At 46.9% G+C, this 18,078-nt stretch overlaps 1 protein-coding gene across 1 annotated transcript in view; it reads right to left on the bottom strand.

Annotated features, from left to right (window-relative positions):
• Positions 1 to 18,078, bottom strand: part of LOC147882472 (Insulinase (Peptidase family M16) family protein) — a 178,827-nt gene that overhangs the window by 91,561 nt on the left and 69,188 nt on the right. The window contains exon 6 of the mRNA XM_087401054.1: positions 4,019 to 4,126. Coding sequence (XP_087257180.1) covers positions 4,019 to 4,126 — 108 coding nt within the window. The remainder of the gene's footprint in view (positions 1 to 4,018; positions 4,127 to 18,078) is intronic.

Below are 18,078 nucleotides of genomic sequence, written 5' to 3'. Positions count from 1 at the left end.
GTGGGCAAGAAGGGATTGCATGCATGTACAAGGAATGTTTACAAGACATTGTTAGTTTATGCAAGGATGATCCTTACAAAAGATACATATGGATAAAGATACGGATGAAGCCAATGCCATTATATATTGTGGGATGCTACATCCCACATCGGGAATCCCCATACTATCCACGATATGGTAAAGATGCCTCAGACCCATTTGGAGATCTATGCTCAGATGTGGCCCACTTCAGCTCCAAGGGACGAGTAATAATAATGGGAGACATGAATGCACAAATTGGACATGCCCAAATTCAGTCATTGACAAGACATGAATACAATAAAGAGGAAGAGATTGAAATAGACACTAGTTGGCATCGATGCTCTCAAGATAAGGAGACTAATGCACATGGGGAAGCACTTATGAGTCTGATCAATGGCCTTCAAATGATTGTGTTAAATGGAACATCCTTATTTCCACGTACAAAGGTCCCGACCTGTTTCCCAGCTAGTGGAGGACAAAGTGTGGTGGACTATGTTCTAGTTTCCACAGATACAATACATCTAGTAGCATGTTACAAGATAGGCTCAAAAATGCCTGAATCGGATCATACCCCTCTCTACATCGAGATGCACATACCCCATTTGGCAGAAGTTAAAACAGCCACAGCAGAAAACTGGTCCCTCCGCATGGACACAGACAAAAGGGAATATTATGAAGAGGCTGTAGATACATTGCTCAAGAACACATGCATGCTAGATTGGAATAGAATGAGGGAAGCATTATTCTCTACTGCACAAACAGTTTTGGGGCAGAGAAAAAATAAGAGAACATGTACAAAAGGGCTACCATGTAATCGGTGGTTCGATAAAGAATGTAAGAGCACCAGACTGAAGATAAAACATATGCCAAATGGGAGTGAACGTAGAGAAGCTGAAAGGCTCTTTCATGCCCTTAACCGGAGGAAGAGAAGGAAATACTTGGTCGATAAAGAATGGGAAGATGCCATAGAGTTTGCAAAGAACCCGAAAGGCACTTGGAGGAAAACAAAGGGAAGAAAAAGGATGTTCTAGGAGATTTTACAGTAGAGGAAATGCTTCAATATGTGAAGCAATTATACATGCACCCAAATGCCCCACCTATGGTTGTTGAGAGGTTCTTCTACAACGGTCCAGACATTTTCACTATAGATGCTGTAAATGAAGGTCTTTAAAAAATGGCCAATGGGAAAGCACCAGACACTCTACATTTTCATACTGAGATGATCAAGTGGACAAAGGATTATACAAGAGGGTGCTTAGCCCACTTGCTTAATGATGCAATTAAACATGGTTTCCCACCAGACTGGCAAGATAATTGGATAAAACCCATCTTTAAAGGAGCAGATCGCAGTCAGCTCACCAATTACAGGACTATCATGGTAGGATCCATTATGGCAAAGCTCTTCAGCACAATTATCGAAAATGAGCTGAGTCTATGGGCCGAGCTGAATAGAAAAAGAGCCATTGGATAGGCAGGCTTCAAGAAGAACCACAGTACAGCTGATCATTTGATTACTTTGAGGGTACTAATGGAAGAAAGCAGGCTAAGAGGACAGCCCCTTTTTTGTTGCTTTATTGATTTTACAAAAGCATTTGACACTGTCCCCAGGAACCATTTGTGGGAAAGATTGGTGCATTTAGAAGTGCCAGATCATCTGAGAATGGCAATCTTCAGAATGTATGAGAAAGTAGCATGCCAACTAAAAGGGAATAATGGGCTGTCAGCCACATTTTATAGTAACATGGGAGTCAAACAAGGCTGCCCATTATCCCCAACATTGTTTGGTCTATGCATAGACAAGCTGGAAGAGTTAATTCATATGATGCTACAGGGAGAGCAGCCAACGAGTTCCCAAATATGTGGATATACCATTCTACTATTGCTTTATGCAGATGATGTGGTCTTCTTCTCTTACACAGCAGAGAATATGCAGCGGATGATGCACACCCTCCATAAATTTTGCATGGAGAGTGGTCTAATAGTTAATGTCAATAAGACCAAAATGATGGTAATAAAGACAATACAGCCAGCCAACATCCCAAGCATTATGTATGATAAGAAGGAAATCGAGAGGGTGCAAACTTTCAAATACTTGGGGATAGATGTACCATCTAACCATAGATGGGGAGGTTGTGTTCAGAGGAGGATTGATGCAGGATGGGGTAAGTACTACCGCTTTGAAAATGACTGCAGAAACAATGACACCACGAGATGGGATATTAGGCATGTGCTATTTGATGCGTATGTCATTCAAACAGTGCTTTACGGTGTGGAGGTATGGGGAGGCAGCATTTCAACATCAAAATGGAATGACATTGAGAAATTGCAGAAGTCATTTCTCAAAAGGCATTTAGGAATTAAGTCCACCACACCATACTCAATCATGCTTCTTGAAACTGGTTGCAGACCCATTGAGCTGAGAGCACTCGAAAGAGTCTTCAAATATATAAAGAGGATTCAAGATATGCAAGCACATAGGCTACCAAAGAGAGCATGGGAGGCAAGCAAGAGACCTCAAAAATCAAACAAGAGCAAGATGCTATCATTTGGATGGGGGTATGACATTAAAGGCTGGTTCCAAAGATGGGAAGTTGCTTCTTACCTAGATGCAATGCCAAGAGAAGGGAGAAAAGGACATTTTCTACAGCCCTTTTAGAAGCACTACACAGTAAATGGCAATCAGCAAAGAAACGAGATGGGATATTAGGCGTGTGCTATTTGATGCGTATGTCATTCAAACAGTGCTTTACGGTGTGGAGGTATGGGGAGGCAGCATTTCAACATCAAAATGGAATGACATTAAGAAATTGCAGAAGTCATTTCTCAAAAGGCATTTAGGAATTAAGTCCACCACACCATACTCAATCATGCTTCTTGAAACTGGTTGCAGACCCATTGAGCTGAGAGCACTGGAAAGAGTCTTCAAATATATGCAAGCACATAGGCTACCAAAGAGAGCATGGGAGGCAAGCAAGAGACCTCAAAAAACAAACAAGAGCAAGATGCTATCATCTGGATGGGGGTATGACATTAAAGGCTGGTTCCAAAGATGGAAAGTTGCTTCTTACCTAGATGCAATGCCAAGGGAAGAGGAGAAAAGGACATTTTCTACAGCCCTTTTAGAAGCACTATACAGTAAATGGCAATCAGCCAAGAAAAGGACCAAATATGAATATTATTGTGAGAATATCCACCCCAACTATTGGACCACATACTCTCAGAAAGAGAACAAAGCACACAAATATATATGCACACCTATCTCTCTCAGGGCAAGAAGAAGCATCGCAATCATCCGAACTCGATCACACTCCCTAGAAGTGGAGAAAAAAGCATGGGAAGGAGTATCAAGGGAACAAAGACTTTGCCAGCTATGCAACTTAGATGAAGTGGAAAATGAGGCACGTGTTCTTTTGACATGTCCGCGATATGAGCATCTAAGAGAAGATTTCAGCAATGTCACGCAGCATCACAACAGTTTGGAGAGCTTGCTTTCCCATCCTCACCTCGCAGCCTTGGGCAATTAAATTACCAAGGTCCTTGCATACTGTGACCAATGTATTACACAGGTAGCAACATGCTAGCTGTCCACTCCACCCTTCTTCAAAGAAGGAGACTTTTTGTAACATTCCATTGGGTCCCATGGGTCGATTTCAGGCCCCCAAAGGACGATAATAATAGTTTCTTTCTTTCTTTCTTTCTCTCTCTCTCTTGTTTACATGAAAAAACGTTGCACCTTAAGTTAGTATTTCCTGAAATTTAAATCCCTTGAGGATGTTTGTTTTTTTTTTCTTTTTTTTCTTTTTTTGGAAGGGGGGGGGGGGGGGGGGGGGGGGGGGGGGGGATTGTTTTGTGGGGCTGGGGTGGGGAGGTGGGGGGTGACCCCAAAAAAGCTGGAAGATGGTGTTCTGGGTGGTTTTTTTTAATGGAGTTTGTGTCTGTGTGTGTTAAAGGGGGGAAGAAGAGGGGGACGGGGGGGGGGGAGCGTGTTATCGTTTACCTGACAATCAACCCTATATTCAATTGTATTCATCATTTGCAGCTCTGAAAGCACAGCTCTTCGCTCCTTCTCAACTCGTGACTCCAGAAACTTCGGCTTGAAAGCAATCTGGTTCACATAAATGCATCAATTATGCCAAAAAAAGGTCAAGAATATCTTTTAAAAATATTGTTGAAGCACCTTCTCGATGAAGTATGTACCTCTTAACTAGTCTGCAATCTCCCACAAAGGAAATTATTAAAGAATGCTTAGACAGAAAATGATTTGCAAAAAGAAGAAATCCTGATGGGAGATATTGAGCTTAAAAACAAAATATTTATATACCTAGATGAGTCCAGGAACATGCCCAAACTCATCCTCTAAAAACTCATACTGAATAAACAAAATATTTGCTTATTCAGTATGCAATCCAACTCCCCTTTGAAAAACAAACACAAGTGGAACTGTAAACCATTAAAGCTTCAAAATCCAAAAAATTGTTCCCCGCTCATGGCAAGAGTTTTTAGATTCAATTATTTATCGTTCGTCGCTGGTGATTGTTATTCCCCAATGCAATATTTACAGATTAAACTAAGGTAGTTAAGCACGTAGGATACTGTATCACAGGTTATGAAGAAACAAACAACAATATACTAACCTAAGTCCTTACGTACACGTAAAGGCACTAGGAACTTGATAAAATAAACCTTGTGTTGCCACAAGCCAATGCATAGCAATGTCCACTCACCTTTATCGAACCATTGGAGTACCTCATTTTCTTAAGTCCATCATAGAAACCCCCCCCCCCCCCCAACCCCGGTGGCCAAAAAAGTATTAATGGAAAACAAGAAGGAAAACCTACTCCAAATGGTTATACATCATACAAAAGAATCAGTCTGCTTGTACAAATATATAGAGGCACACACATAGCTCAATTATTCAAGACACATGGATTTCAAGACTCACCAATGGATGCTGACAAGACCTGAATTGACTTGTGAGAACTTAGAAAATTCAGACATGCTGGCCGTAGCCAAATGCCATTACAAAGATATGGAAGTGAAGGGGGTGATACATGAAATTCAGCAACATGAACCCTCGAAAATGTCTTGATCTCCTTGAGGGCAACCCAAGACAGCCCATCAGTTTACAAAGTTTCTAGACAAGAGCTGTCCCAAAGTGAGACAACTACTACTCATAAACTAGAAGAAGATGGAAAAAGACCAGGGCACACACACACACACACACTTCTTTTCTTTTGGGGGTGAAAAAACCTTTCATTAAGAAGAATGTACATCCATAGCTGTCCCAAAGTGAGACAACGACTACTCATAAAGAAGAAGAAGATGAAAAAAGACCAGAGCGTGCATGCATGCGCACACACACAGAATAAAAGTATATGTGATACCAAAATAGGAGGACCGAAGTTCTTAACCCAAACCTAAAAAAGATTGCCCCAAGCTTCTCGGTGAGCCCCCCCCTTCGCCTGCGGCGGCCTGACAGCCTGCTGCCCTCTGAAGGTGATCACTGCTCCAAAAAAGGTGAGGAAGCCAAGGTCAAACAAAATCCTGAAATCATCATTAGACATATTGGCAGAGGTGTGATTTTATGCTCGACTAAATCCTTTGGATTTTTGAGATGGATATAATGCATAAAGAGAAGTCTGGACATAGGATAGCTTTGATTACCTTCAGTTGGCAAAAATTTCTCGACATGGTAGCTAGCCACCCACCTATTATTCATGCAAAAGGAGCTTTGGGGAGTCGTTGCTGGAATAGAGAAAAAGCCCAAGGGAAATGCCTCAGAAGCAGAGAAGAGTTCACGAGAGACAAAAAATAAGAAGGCGATTGGATACATGGTTCGGGCTGCTCCGCTGCCCGCTGCCTCTCCTCGCCACCCTTCCGCCTCGCTTCTCCTCCACCCCCGCTCCGCCCTGCTTTCTCCTCGCCATCTCGATGCTGCTTCACCCCACACCACTCCCCCCGCCCCTTACTGCATCCCTTCCGCCTCGCACCTTCTCCCGACCTCTTGCCTCTCCCGCCAGCACGCCTCCACCCGCCATTCCACCTCCCCCTTCATCTTACTCATCCGCTTCCCTCGCCTCTCCCGCCCTCTTCTCCGCCCCTCTTCCTCCCCCCCGCAGGCGCTCCACCTTCCTTCCACTCCTTCACTCCCTTCTTCTCCTCTACCCTTCCCTTCCGTTCTCTCCACCTCTCTCCTCCGCCTCTTCGCCTCCGCCTCCCCCTCAAACGCCCTTCTTCCTCCCCCCCTTTTTTTCTCATCTGTCTCCCTGCAGTGGGAGCATTTGTGCTTGTTAAGGTGAAAGAAAATCTTGGTGGTGGCCCTTGGTCTGACCAGAGGGGCTATATGGCAGCACCCTCGACTCCCACAACTGTTAAGGTTCTTCTTTCCCCAATTGACAAGCAACAGGTTTAGCAGGCAGTTCAGTCCCTTCAAAACAAGGTGCTCGTGGGCAGAATTATGGACCTCACGCCTACACGGAGACAGGTGCGAGACAAGCTTAACATTAGAGGGCGACCACATCCAAGAGGTCACCATCTATGGAAGAGGTGTTTTCCTCATCCAATTGAGCTCCCCCGACACTACCTCGACACTCATGGAGCAGAGCCCCATCCGCATCTAGTTTACCTCTTTCCTTGGTATCATGGGTTTACTGTGGAGGACATGGACACACCATGTTCCACGTTTTTCGGTTACGCTCCGCTTCCCAGGGCTCCCCAAGGAGTATCAAGCCATGCTCCCCTCCATTGGTCGAGCATTTGGCACTATGCTCGAGTCCGCGCCAAAGTCGGCCGCCTCCGTTTTAGCAAATGATGGAGTCCCAAGGATCAAACTGGTGGTTGAGAGCCCAGAGTCCCTCCCAAATTTGATCCTCCTAGAGACCCTTGAAGGGGCACACTTCGCCAGCGTGTGGAGATTTCCGGGCTACCAGGCCAGTGTCTTCGGTTCAAACAGATGGGTCACCACTCCAGAGATTGCGCCTGTAGCCACCCCCGAGCGCCTCCCCCCCCCTCTCCCGCAGAGTAGGCAGAGCTATTAGACCAGAGTCCCACGCCCCCTCAAACAAGAGCAGCAAGAGTCTTCAACCCCATGGGTGACCCCTTTAGAAGGGGACTGGACTCAGCTTAAAAAGAAAATGAAACCAAGCAAACAGGCTCGCAAGCGCCGCAGGCAGAGGGTCAAAGAGAGAGAGAGAGAGAGAGAGAGAGAGAAAGAGGGGGGGGGGGGGGGGGGGGGGGGGGGCTATCACTCTCTATCTCTGAGTCTAGAGTGGGTCTGGCTATGCCAGTCTTTGTGGCATTAGGGGAGAATTGGGGTCTCAAAAGGGCCTCATAAGGAATGGATTAGGGAATGCTTAGTGGGCTAATGCAAGGGGCTTGGAGGGTCCCAAAGAGGCCTAACCAGCCCAACCTAGATGGGTTAAGCCCACATTTGAGCCCACCTCTCCCCCCATCAATGAGGGGAGGGGGCCACTTTTTGAAATTTGAATTTCAAATTTCAAATCTCCCTCTGTCCTCTCTCTCTCCTCCCTCCCTCCCTCTCTCCCTTCCTCCTCCCCCCCTCCCTCCCTCCTCCTCCCTCTCCCTCTCCCTCTCCCTCCCCCTCCCTCCTCCTCTCCCCTCCGTCTTGCTCCTCCTCCTCCATCCTCCCTCTCCCCTCCTCCTCCTCCTTCTGGCTTCTCCAGAGAGAGAGAGAGAAGGTTGTCCGCAAGGCACCTGAGGAGGAGCCGCAACAGCAACAGGAGTCCTTATGTGAGGATCCACCTCCCTCAACGAAGGAGCCACCGCCTAGCCAGATGTTCCTAACGTGGCAGAGGTTCAGCGTTCACATCCACCCTCACATCAACAGCGAACCCCAAGAGTTCTTGATGTGGAGATGGCGGACGATAGTCAAATAGCGGTTGAGGAGGAGCAGATTGAGAGCCCCGACAAGCCTGATCAGCAGGGGGATCCTATGATCGCCCCCTCCCTCCCCCTCCAGATCCTCCCCCTCCACTCCCCCCCACCCCTGGATTCCCCACGCCCCCTGTTGTGATCACTCTCACCACCCGCCCCCTTCCCTCCGCCCCCCATCTCCTCCCACCCCCGCTGCCCCCCCTCTCCATCTCTGTAGTAGGTTCTTCAACCTCCCCTCCCTCCCACGCTTCGACACCCCTGCCAACAGGCAAGGGTAAGACGACATCGCCTCCTGCTCCCTCACCACACCATCGGGCCCACCCAGGGAGGGAGCTAGAGGGAAGCGGCTCGTCCTCTAAGTCATCCACCCCCCACCTCCAAACTGGGCACCCCTTACCATGGGACTTTTGGAGGTTGGGACACTAGAATTACCTGGAGATCCCGGACTCCTATCCTTTACCGCTGGAGGTAATGCTTATGATCTTGCAACCACAAAAGGGGGGTTTGATCAGCGCAGTGGGCTCTCAGACACACCCCGTTTGGAGCTTCCAGTTTGCCTCCACAGGATTGGAGAAGTGGACCCTAGAGGTGTTTGATGCTATTATGGGAGACCAAATTGCACGCATGATGGACGAGTGGATGGGAGCACAGGGACTAGATCTTTGGTACGCCCATGGCGCAGAGGCAAATTTCCAACTGAGCTTCATGCGAGAGGAGCCGATGTGTGGTTTGTCAGCAGGAGTTATGAGATTGCCGCTTGAGGCAACGGTAGATCATGCATACTATTGGCCCCTCCAGAAGTGTGCGGAGCGGTTCAAGGTGGAAGTCTCCTTCATGATGAAGCAGGCACGGAAGATAGGCATTGAGCCGGTATCCACCCAAGTGCGTCGTCGCACAGACATGGACTATTCACCCTCCAAACCCCCGGTAAAGTCACTTAAGGCAAGAATAGGCACCCACTCACAGGAGAGCCTTGTTCTCTGCACTCCCATCCTCATGAGCTGGACCATAGTGAGTTAAAACGTGCACAGGCTCCACAACCGTGCTCGTAGTCAACCGCAGTACCTGATACTTCGGCAAGAGCTGCAGAGGGCCGTGGTAGGGCGGACAATGGACATTCTTTTGATCCAAGAGCATATGTTCTCAACAGCAGACATCAAAAGGCGTCACCACCTCCTCCCAGGAAGAGGTCCGGAGGAGTGGTCCCTTGTAGTAGGACGGAGCGGAGGGGTCTGCATCTCGGTTTCACAGACTTTGGCTCCATAGGTCTACGATCAGGGCGAGCTTATCCCAGGACAGGCAGTTTGGATGGGAGTCAAGACTAGAGAGTCCAGGATTGGAATCTTGAACGTGTATGCCCCTACATGCAAACAGCACCACCCGGCCTTTAGGAGGAGGCTGACAGAGAGTCTTCCGAATGTAGACTCCTCAATTGTTGGAGGGGACTTCAACAATCTGGAGTTTGGGGAAGACAAGCAGGGCAACGCCTCATTCTCTAAGATGCCAGCAGCAATGCGTAGCACCTGGGAGCAGTTCATTTTCATAATCAATGGCAGGGACCCGTGGCGAGAGCTAGATTTCAGCAGGATACCTTGCAACCTCCTATTCTCTTTCGGACAGAGGAGACATGATGGACTGCTTGAGAGACTCCACCGTTTCTACGTTGGGGATTGGGCATTGCACAAAGGCGGCTCTACCGGGATTTTGACAGATACCACGGTGTCAGACCACTCTCCCAAAGTACTTCACTTAGAGCACAGCCCCGCCAAGGTCTCCCCTAGAAGGGGGTCTGCATTCTAGAGGACCTTCTGCAGGACGAGGAGATCCAGCAGACCATGGCAGGGATTTGGGAGCAGTCAAAGATGAAACCGGGGGAGGGTTGGGCTTGGTGGGTGGCCGATGCGATCCAAAGGAGTAGTGAGGAGTTACACGCTCATGCCCTTAGGCGGAGGAGGATGCTTCAGGATCATGAGCAGGCTTTGAGGAGGGACCTCGCCTCCATAGTGCAGCTCAAGGAGCAGGACCCAAGTTCTCAGTGGCTTAGAGACAGGCTCGAGAGCGCTCGCCTTGAGCATCAGGACACAGAGACTTGGCGGGCTGAGTTCTCTTATCACTCTTTCCGGGTCCGGTGGGTACTGCAAGGGGACAGGATGGCGAAGCAATTCTTCCAGACCACTGGGCCGCGTTCGGCAGCCACACAGCTCCAGCGTCTCTGGGATCCACAGGGCATCATGCAAACTGGCTCACAGGAGATATTAGACCTGACCACATAATTGTACAACCAGCTTTTTCACGCAGAGAGGATGACTCCAGCTGGTATTGTGGCCTGAGAGGTAGTTTGGGATCACATTCCGATAGTAGTCTCCTAGGATTTATGCAGCAGGCTAGAGGAGCCTTTCACGCATGAGGAGCTTTCCGAAGACCTCAAGGCTCTCCCGACCCAAAAGTGTCCTGGTGAGGATGGCTTGACTCTGGCCTTCTTCCGGAACTTCTAAGAGATTATATCCATCCCTTTCCAACTAGCATGCCAAGAGATTTTCAACACAGGCTCATTTTGGTTCTCCCACCAACTGATTCTATCATCATCACTTTGGGGTTTTAGCTCCTTGCCATTGGTAATATTCCATATCCCTTCTCGCATAAGAAGAAGCCGGAGTTTCGTCTGCCAAGTTGGGAAATTGCTCCTTGAGAATTTATCGATGAACGAGGAGTTTTTTATGCTATCCATTGGGGGGAAGGTCTTAGCTGTTATTACAGCCAGTGTCTAAATCCCTTACAATGTTTACTCAAATTTCAAAAAAGGCCCAAATTTTACATGGTAGAAGCTTCAATTATGCCAAAGGAAGACACAAGACAGAAAAGCCCTAAATTTTTGGGTTAGGGTTGCTGCAAAATTAGGGTTTGCAGAAAATTGGGGCTTTTCAAAATTTCCTAGAGCATAGTGTTCTAGCAATACTAGGGAAGCTTCAGACCATAAAACCCCAACAAATTCACCCAAAAATGAGGCAAAATTCTAGAAAAGCGCAATTTAGGGTTTTGGGCTCAGATATGCAGCAGGAAAGGTGTGAGCATGAGAGTAGGCAGAATATCTCAGACGGACTGTTTGCAGAAGATAGCGCACATTTCAAGGCCAGCTGTAAGGACAGTACTGCAAAAGCGTACGGACAGCAGGCTTGTTTGTACGGCGCAACAGTCCGTACGGCTGTACGGCCTGTTTGCTGGTCAATGGAGAGGCATAGGTCCGGGCTGATACGGGCTCTTGTACACTGATGCTGAGGCTAAAGAGCAGTCGATGATGAGGCTTGGGTAGGAGCTCATGTGGAGAGGCAAACGAAGAAGAGGGAGTGCTTCGAGGAAGGAGAGGAGAACTAGAGTGGCCCAACGGAGGAGAGAGGTAGCGGGTAGGATTACGAGGGATGCGTGAGCAGATTGCGAAGGAGGCGTTTGAAGAAAATCAACAGCGTAGCTCCAAATAGAGAAAGAGGAACGTCATTAGATCAGAATCTAGACTCCACCTTGCAAATTATGTAATCACGAACTGGGTAGTTTGCACAAGAAAGCGTGCGAAGAATGCAAACGCAGAGCAGCCACGTAGAAAACCTTTGCCTACCTCGCTACCTCTACTCAGGAGATCAGCCCAAGAGATACGCGATGAACAGCTGTAGATAAGCGATGCAACTTCAAAGGATATGTCGGGCAGTAACTAGAGATAATGGTGCGCAACATCTTCAGGAAGATAATGGGCAGCACATCCAGCGTGAGTATCAGTAGCACATGTCCATGTAGATCAGCTCCTTCATGCAGCAATTGTGACATTATGGCCCATCAGTACGAACGGCAGGCAAGCAAGACAAAACGTACGGCAGTCAAGCCGTATAGGCTATACGGCTGATTTGCAATGGGTTGTACGATCTTCTTGTAGGTCGATGACGACGTTTCGGAGCTGACTAAAGGATTGGCCGTTGGTGAGGCAAGGCTCAATCAGGGAAGACCTGCTCTAATACCAACTGTTGAAAATGGGGAGAGGGTGAGAGACACATGATTGGAGACAAGAGCTGAGGCACGAACTGATGTTGATTGATTGATTAATCACAGCAAGTACATAGCCTCTTTTATAGGCTGGGCAAGCCTTATCTTCCCACACGGACACCTCATAGATGAGGTCACACACAAGAGAATCTAGTTCCTATAATCTAGGGGAGGAATCACACATACCACATGAGGTGGCACAAGTGGCCTCAAGACTCTTCACACTCACACAACTGTAGGACACTCCTAGGACTCTAGGACCACACACACTAGGACTCCGATTCCAACAAAAAGGGGGAGATAGATCAGCCATCCAACATTGAGATCAATCACTCTGCTTGATACCGCTTACAAGATCCTCGCCAAGGTCTTGAGCTTGCGGTTACGGCCCCATCTTACTGACATCATCCACGACACAGACGGGGTTTGTCCAAGAGCACAGCATCCTAGACAACATCTTCACTTTTTTGGAGGCATGTTGAAATCGGAGTCATAGTGTGTGTCGTCCTAGAGTGTGTGGTCCTAGAGTCCTAGGAGTGTCCTATAGTTGTGTGTGTGTGAAGAGTCTTGAGGCCACTTGTGCCACCTCATGTGGTAGATGTGATTCCTCACCTAGATTATAGGATCTAGATTCTCTTGTGTGTGACCTCATCTATGAGGTGTCTGTGTGACAAGATAAGGCTTGCCCAGCCTATAAAAGAGGCTATGTACTTGCTGTGTTTCTATCTCATCAATCAATCCACATCAGTTCGTGCCTCAGCTCGTCTCCAATCATGTGTCTCTCACCTTCTCCCCGTTTTCAACAGTTGGTACCAGAGCCATGCTGAAGCATCCTGCCCATCCTTCGCTGCCATGTCTCCACTCTGCTGCGCCACTCTGCTACCGCCTCTGTTCGCTCTTCTACTAGCCCACGTTGGTGCTCCCGCTTCTGCTCTACGCTGCGCCATTCTGCCCGCTATCTCCTCCGCTAACCGCTTCTGCTCTACGCTGCGCCATTCTGCCCGCTATCTCCTACGCTGCACCATTCTGCCCACTACCTTTAGCCTCTCTCGCAACTGCTCCCTCGCTCAACGCTGATGGTGCCTCGAACTCCTGACCTTGAGTTTACACTACCTCCAGCAGAAGCGTGGTGAGCTGCTGACTGAGATGCCCGCAACTGCATGAAGGAGCTGATCTACATCGACATGTGCTACGGCTGCACTGTTGCGCCGTACAACATGACCTCTGCAACTGTTGTACAATCTGCCGTACTGCCGTACGATCTACCGCACTGATGTACGATTTGCCGTACAGCAGGCCCATACCAAACAGCCTCGAAATCTGTGCCACTGCAAATCAGCCGTACAACCTCGTAATCTGCACCACTGCAAATCAGCCGTACAGCCTGTACGGCTTGCCTACCGTACGATTGTACCTGCAGCATACAATCTTCCGTACAACCCTAACCCAAAAATTTAGGGCTTTTCTGTCCTATGTCTTCCTTTGGCATAATTGAAGCTTCTACCATGTAAAATTTGGGCCTTTCTTGAAATTTGAGTAAACATTGTAAGGGATTTAGACACTGGCTGTAATAACAGCTAAGACCTTCCCACCAATGGATAGCATAAAAAACTCCTCGTTCATCGAGAAATTCTCAGGGAGCAATTTCCCAACTTGGCAGACAAAACTCCGGCTTCTTCTTATGCGAGAAGGCATATGGAATATCACCAATGGCAAGGAGCCAAAACCGCAAAGAGATGATGCTAGAATCAGTTGGTGGGAGAACCAAAATGATAAAGCAATGGCTATCATTGGCCTAGCTTTAGCTGACAACCTTATCCACCATGTGGATTTTGATAAGACAGCAAACGACGTTTGGGAAAAGTTAGAGAATTTGTTTGGAAATAAGATCAATAATTCCAAAGTATTTCTCAAACAAAAACTCTTCAAGCTCAAGATGAAGGAAACTGAAACCCTCAATGAACACTTGAGCAATCTTGGGTCAATTCTCCAACAATTATCTGCCATCCGAGCCATTGTTGAAGATGATGATCAAGTTGCTGTACTTCTCTCCAATATTGAAGACATTTCCAAGTACAATGAGATCCTTGCTGTCCTAAGAGTCAGCCGCAATATGAGCTTTAAGTATATGGTAGCGCATCTCATTGATGAGGACCGTAGGCTTACAGAGAAAGCAAAATCTTCCTTCAAATCTGGCAAAGCATTCTTTCTCAAGAATAAGCCCAAGAAGAACGGAAAACCTCTTAAATGTAATTACTGTCAGAAACTTGGCCATCTAGAGGATCGTTGCTTCAAGAAGATGGCAAAGGTACAAGCCAAAGAACATGCCAATCTGGTTGCGGAGCAGAGTGAGGACGAAGACGATGAAGCTACACCTTCTGGACCTGAGGAACAAGCCTGCACTGCTGCTAATTCTGGTCTATCCCTCCATGAGGTGATAGATGAAGAGTGGGCTTTCTAGAAGTCATGTGTGTTAGGTACTCTGCCTTGGGTAGTCCCCCTAAAATGATGTAATAATTTGTCATTTTGTGTGCCTTGTCCTATAAAAGGCTCCACTTATTTCCATGTACCCAGTTAGGAGACAGGGGGGGTTGTTATGTCTTTCCTTTATCAGGCCTGGCCGAGTTCCAGGATGTTGGTGTACTCCCTAGACCTATGAGTTGGTCATGCATCCATGCTCAGATTTGAGTCTCTGATCACGTTGACACCTAAGCCATGAGAGTGCTTGGTTCAACCTCTGAATTATGCTCAGCTGTTAGCCTCTGAGATTGCCTGGGATGCACAGTCTGGATGATGTCTCTCACCCTAGCTCCGAAGGGGGGTTTGTTGAAATCGGAGTCCTAGTGTGTGTGGTCCTAGTGTGTGTGGTCCTAGAGTCCTATAGTTGTGTGTGTGTGAAGAGTCTTGAGGCCACTTGTGCCACCTCATGTGGTAGATGTGATTCCTCACCTAGATTATAGGATCTAGATTCTCTTGTGTGTGACCTCATCTATGAGGTGTTTGTGTGAGAAGATAAGGCTTGCCCAGCCTATAAAAGAGGCTATGTACTTGCAGTGTTTCTATCTCATCAATCAATCCACATCAGTTCGTGCCTCAGCTCGTCTCCAATCATGTGTCTCTCACCTTCTCCCCGTTTTCAACAAGGCAATGGATTGGTCTAGAAAGAAGTCACAGCCGCTAGCCGTCCTCTTGGATTTTAAGAAGACCTATGACAAGGTGGAGTGGTCCTTCCTGGAAAACACGATGCAAAGATTGGGTTTCTCCAAACAGATGGGTCAGAGGAGTTTCAACGCTTTATGTGGGGAGCTCTAGCCAAATGCTTATCGGAGGACACACGGGCGAGGCCTTTCCTCTCTCGCGCTCGGTCCGCCATGGCTGCCCACTCGCCTCCTTCCTCTTCTTGTTTGTGGCAGAGGCTTTGGGCTACTACTTGAGATCACAGGTGGCAGGCTTCACAGGGTTGAGGCTCCCAATCCGACAAGAGGAGGAACAGCTTGACTCTGATTTAGCAGATGACACGACCTTGTATGTTGAGGGCACCACAGCGAGTTTAAAAAGAATCAGGGAAGCCCTGGCTATCTACTGCAAGGCCTTGAGTGCGCGGATCAACTGAACAAAGTCTATAGGTTTCTTCACGGACCATGAGGAGACACACGAGATCCATGAGTGCGGGCGTGATTTTGGCTTCAGATGGATACCTCGGGGCCAGACAATGAAATACCTCGGTTGCCAGGTTGGTATTGATATTACAGCAAGGAGCGTGGGACTCCAGGCTCTAGAGTGACTATTAAGTGGCATGCTCGATTTTGCAAGGCTTGGCCTGCAAGAGTCTTCTACATCTTCAATCCGCGAGGGATTCGCTGGTTGTATAATCCCCCCACTTGGCTGTTAGGCCCAGTACCAGAGATTCCCTAGGCAATGAGCTGGGTTTTGTCTAGAACAGGCCGATTTTTCTTTCAGCCTTTTCCTAGTTTTTTTCCATACTCAGCACTTTCAAGGCTGTTGTTTTGTATGGAGTCTTTCAAGCATTAATAGAAGGTTCCTTTCTTTGGGGAAAAAAAGAGCCTAAATGCTTCACCCTAGCACTACAAAGAATAACACTAATCAACAAAGGGGAAGTACGAAACCTATGGCAAATTGTGTCATCAGTTCCAAGAATGGAGACTAGACAAAAGAGGTATCTCACATCACATGGTCTGCGCATGATTGTTGGCAGTCTTGCTCCAACTTATCCTCACCCTCAAAAAACAAGTGATAGGTCCTTGATTAGAGGCCACCTATGGTGTTTCATGTGACCTCAATAGGTGATCTTTGTGCATATTCATCTCAAATTAAGCAATTCTATATCTATAGAGAGGTATGCAAACATGATCTCAAGCTATGCAATTTTAATCTACGTAGTTATGTATACAAACACAATCTCAAACCCCCTTCTTGAAAAGGGCAATGGCATTGCCCTCTTTCACATGCAGTCGAGCATTGGGAAAAATTCTATGGCTCCATACACATCAAGCATAGCCTTGTAATACTCAATCTCTCCATCCTTAAATCACCTACAGATATCTATGAGCCTTGTACATGGCACTCACTTGATTCCCTCTGTCTTGCTTTTGAGACTGATTTTAGGATTGATAATGAAAGTACAACTCTTATATCACGTCTCAAATAATAGCTACTACCTTACAACATCGTTTGGGTATGTGAACCCCTCCCTTCAAAACTAGAAAATCACAATCTTTTGAATGGCCTTTCACATTTCTTCTGTGTATTACCCTGCCTCTATATTGTCATCTTACGATGTATCCAAAGTGCTTTGCACTATTGCTTGCTATTGTTGTTTCGTCGTAACTTCTAAAGAGAATCTTTTAATTATTTACATCAAGTGCTCCTTATCTAGGATCTTTGTGAAATTGATACTTCTTCGCCTCCTATCTAAGGAATAAGGTCTTGGAGAGGGAAACTAATAGTGGCAGCAGCCTCGTGGTAAGTGAGCAGAACACAGGGGCCTCATGGCTATACCAAACAGGAGAGCAATTTCTCCATAGGGAGTCAACCACCTACATGTTTAGGCATACCAACACGTCTGATGTCACCATTTGGGACTTCTCCTAAGAAAATAAAGAGTAATCTTTATTAGAATTGACTTCCGTCGAAGAATGGTTGAGCTGGTTAACCAAGAATAAGTTTTATTGTTTTTACTTTTGCCTTGCATTGGTAAAAAGAGAACTGTGGGGACGCCCACAAGGGACTAGAAATAGTCCAAGAACTAGAACATGCATTCGTCTAACCTTTAACTAGTTAAAGTGTTGGTTTTTGTTTGTAGCAATGTGTAGGACCAAGAGGAGTGCAAAAAGGCCCTAGAATTAAGGAAAAAGTGCAAAAAGCAGATCCTACAAGGTAAAAAAGCACCAAGATATAGGCGCCTACTTTATGGAGGACCCCATAAGGCCAAATCAGCAAGAATTCCAGTGCAATTTCCAAGAAAAGCCCCATAAAACTGGTTTTAGGAAAAGCTCAGCTTTCTAAAAGAAGTATGCAATTTAGGCTTAGGAAAAAGCTAAAAGCTAGCCCCAACTTGTTAGAAAGCTCTTGCTTTCGGGTTGGAGACTAAGTCTATAAAGAAGAGCCACAAAGCTCTAGAACACACAGATTGTAATCGGTCCATGCTCCTGTGAGAGCCAGTTGTACAAAGCCTTATTCTATAGCAATAAAGACCTTCGGGAAGGGTCAGCCCTTATTTCTGGGACTGAGTGCTGTGTTTTGCTCCTTATCCTTCTCTCCCAGCACTCTATCTTATTGGTGATTCAATTTTCACAGCTTCAACACGTTTCCTGAGGAGGGTACAAAACTTCCAACGCTAGGCATCTTGCCTCGGGTGCCGTGATTGCTCCAGAGAAGTCCCGCGTGGATTGTAAATTGTTTCACGATACCAAAGTGAATTGCACTTTTCATCTGATTTGGGTTACACTGATCACACTCAACTGCTACCATCAAGGATGCGGGTAAGGCAAGCCATAATAACCTGCATTGGTCTGAGGTCGAGGAACCATAATCCCTATCTCAATGAAGATATGTAATCACCTAGAAGTTGTGTCAAGCTATATATATATATATATATGAACCCAGGAACATGCC

Source organism: Dipteris shenzhenensis, chromosome 29, assembly GCF_047967505.1.
Source record: "Dipteris shenzhenensis isolate YYH24624 ecotype China chromosome 29, Dip_SZ_1.0, whole genome shotgun sequence".
Classification (NCBI taxonomy): Eukaryota; Viridiplantae; Streptophyta; class Polypodiopsida; order Gleicheniales; family Dipteridaceae; genus Dipteris; species Dipteris shenzhenensis.
Note: the sequence above shows the minus strand (reverse complement) of the source record. Positions and strands in the feature narration are given on the sequence as shown.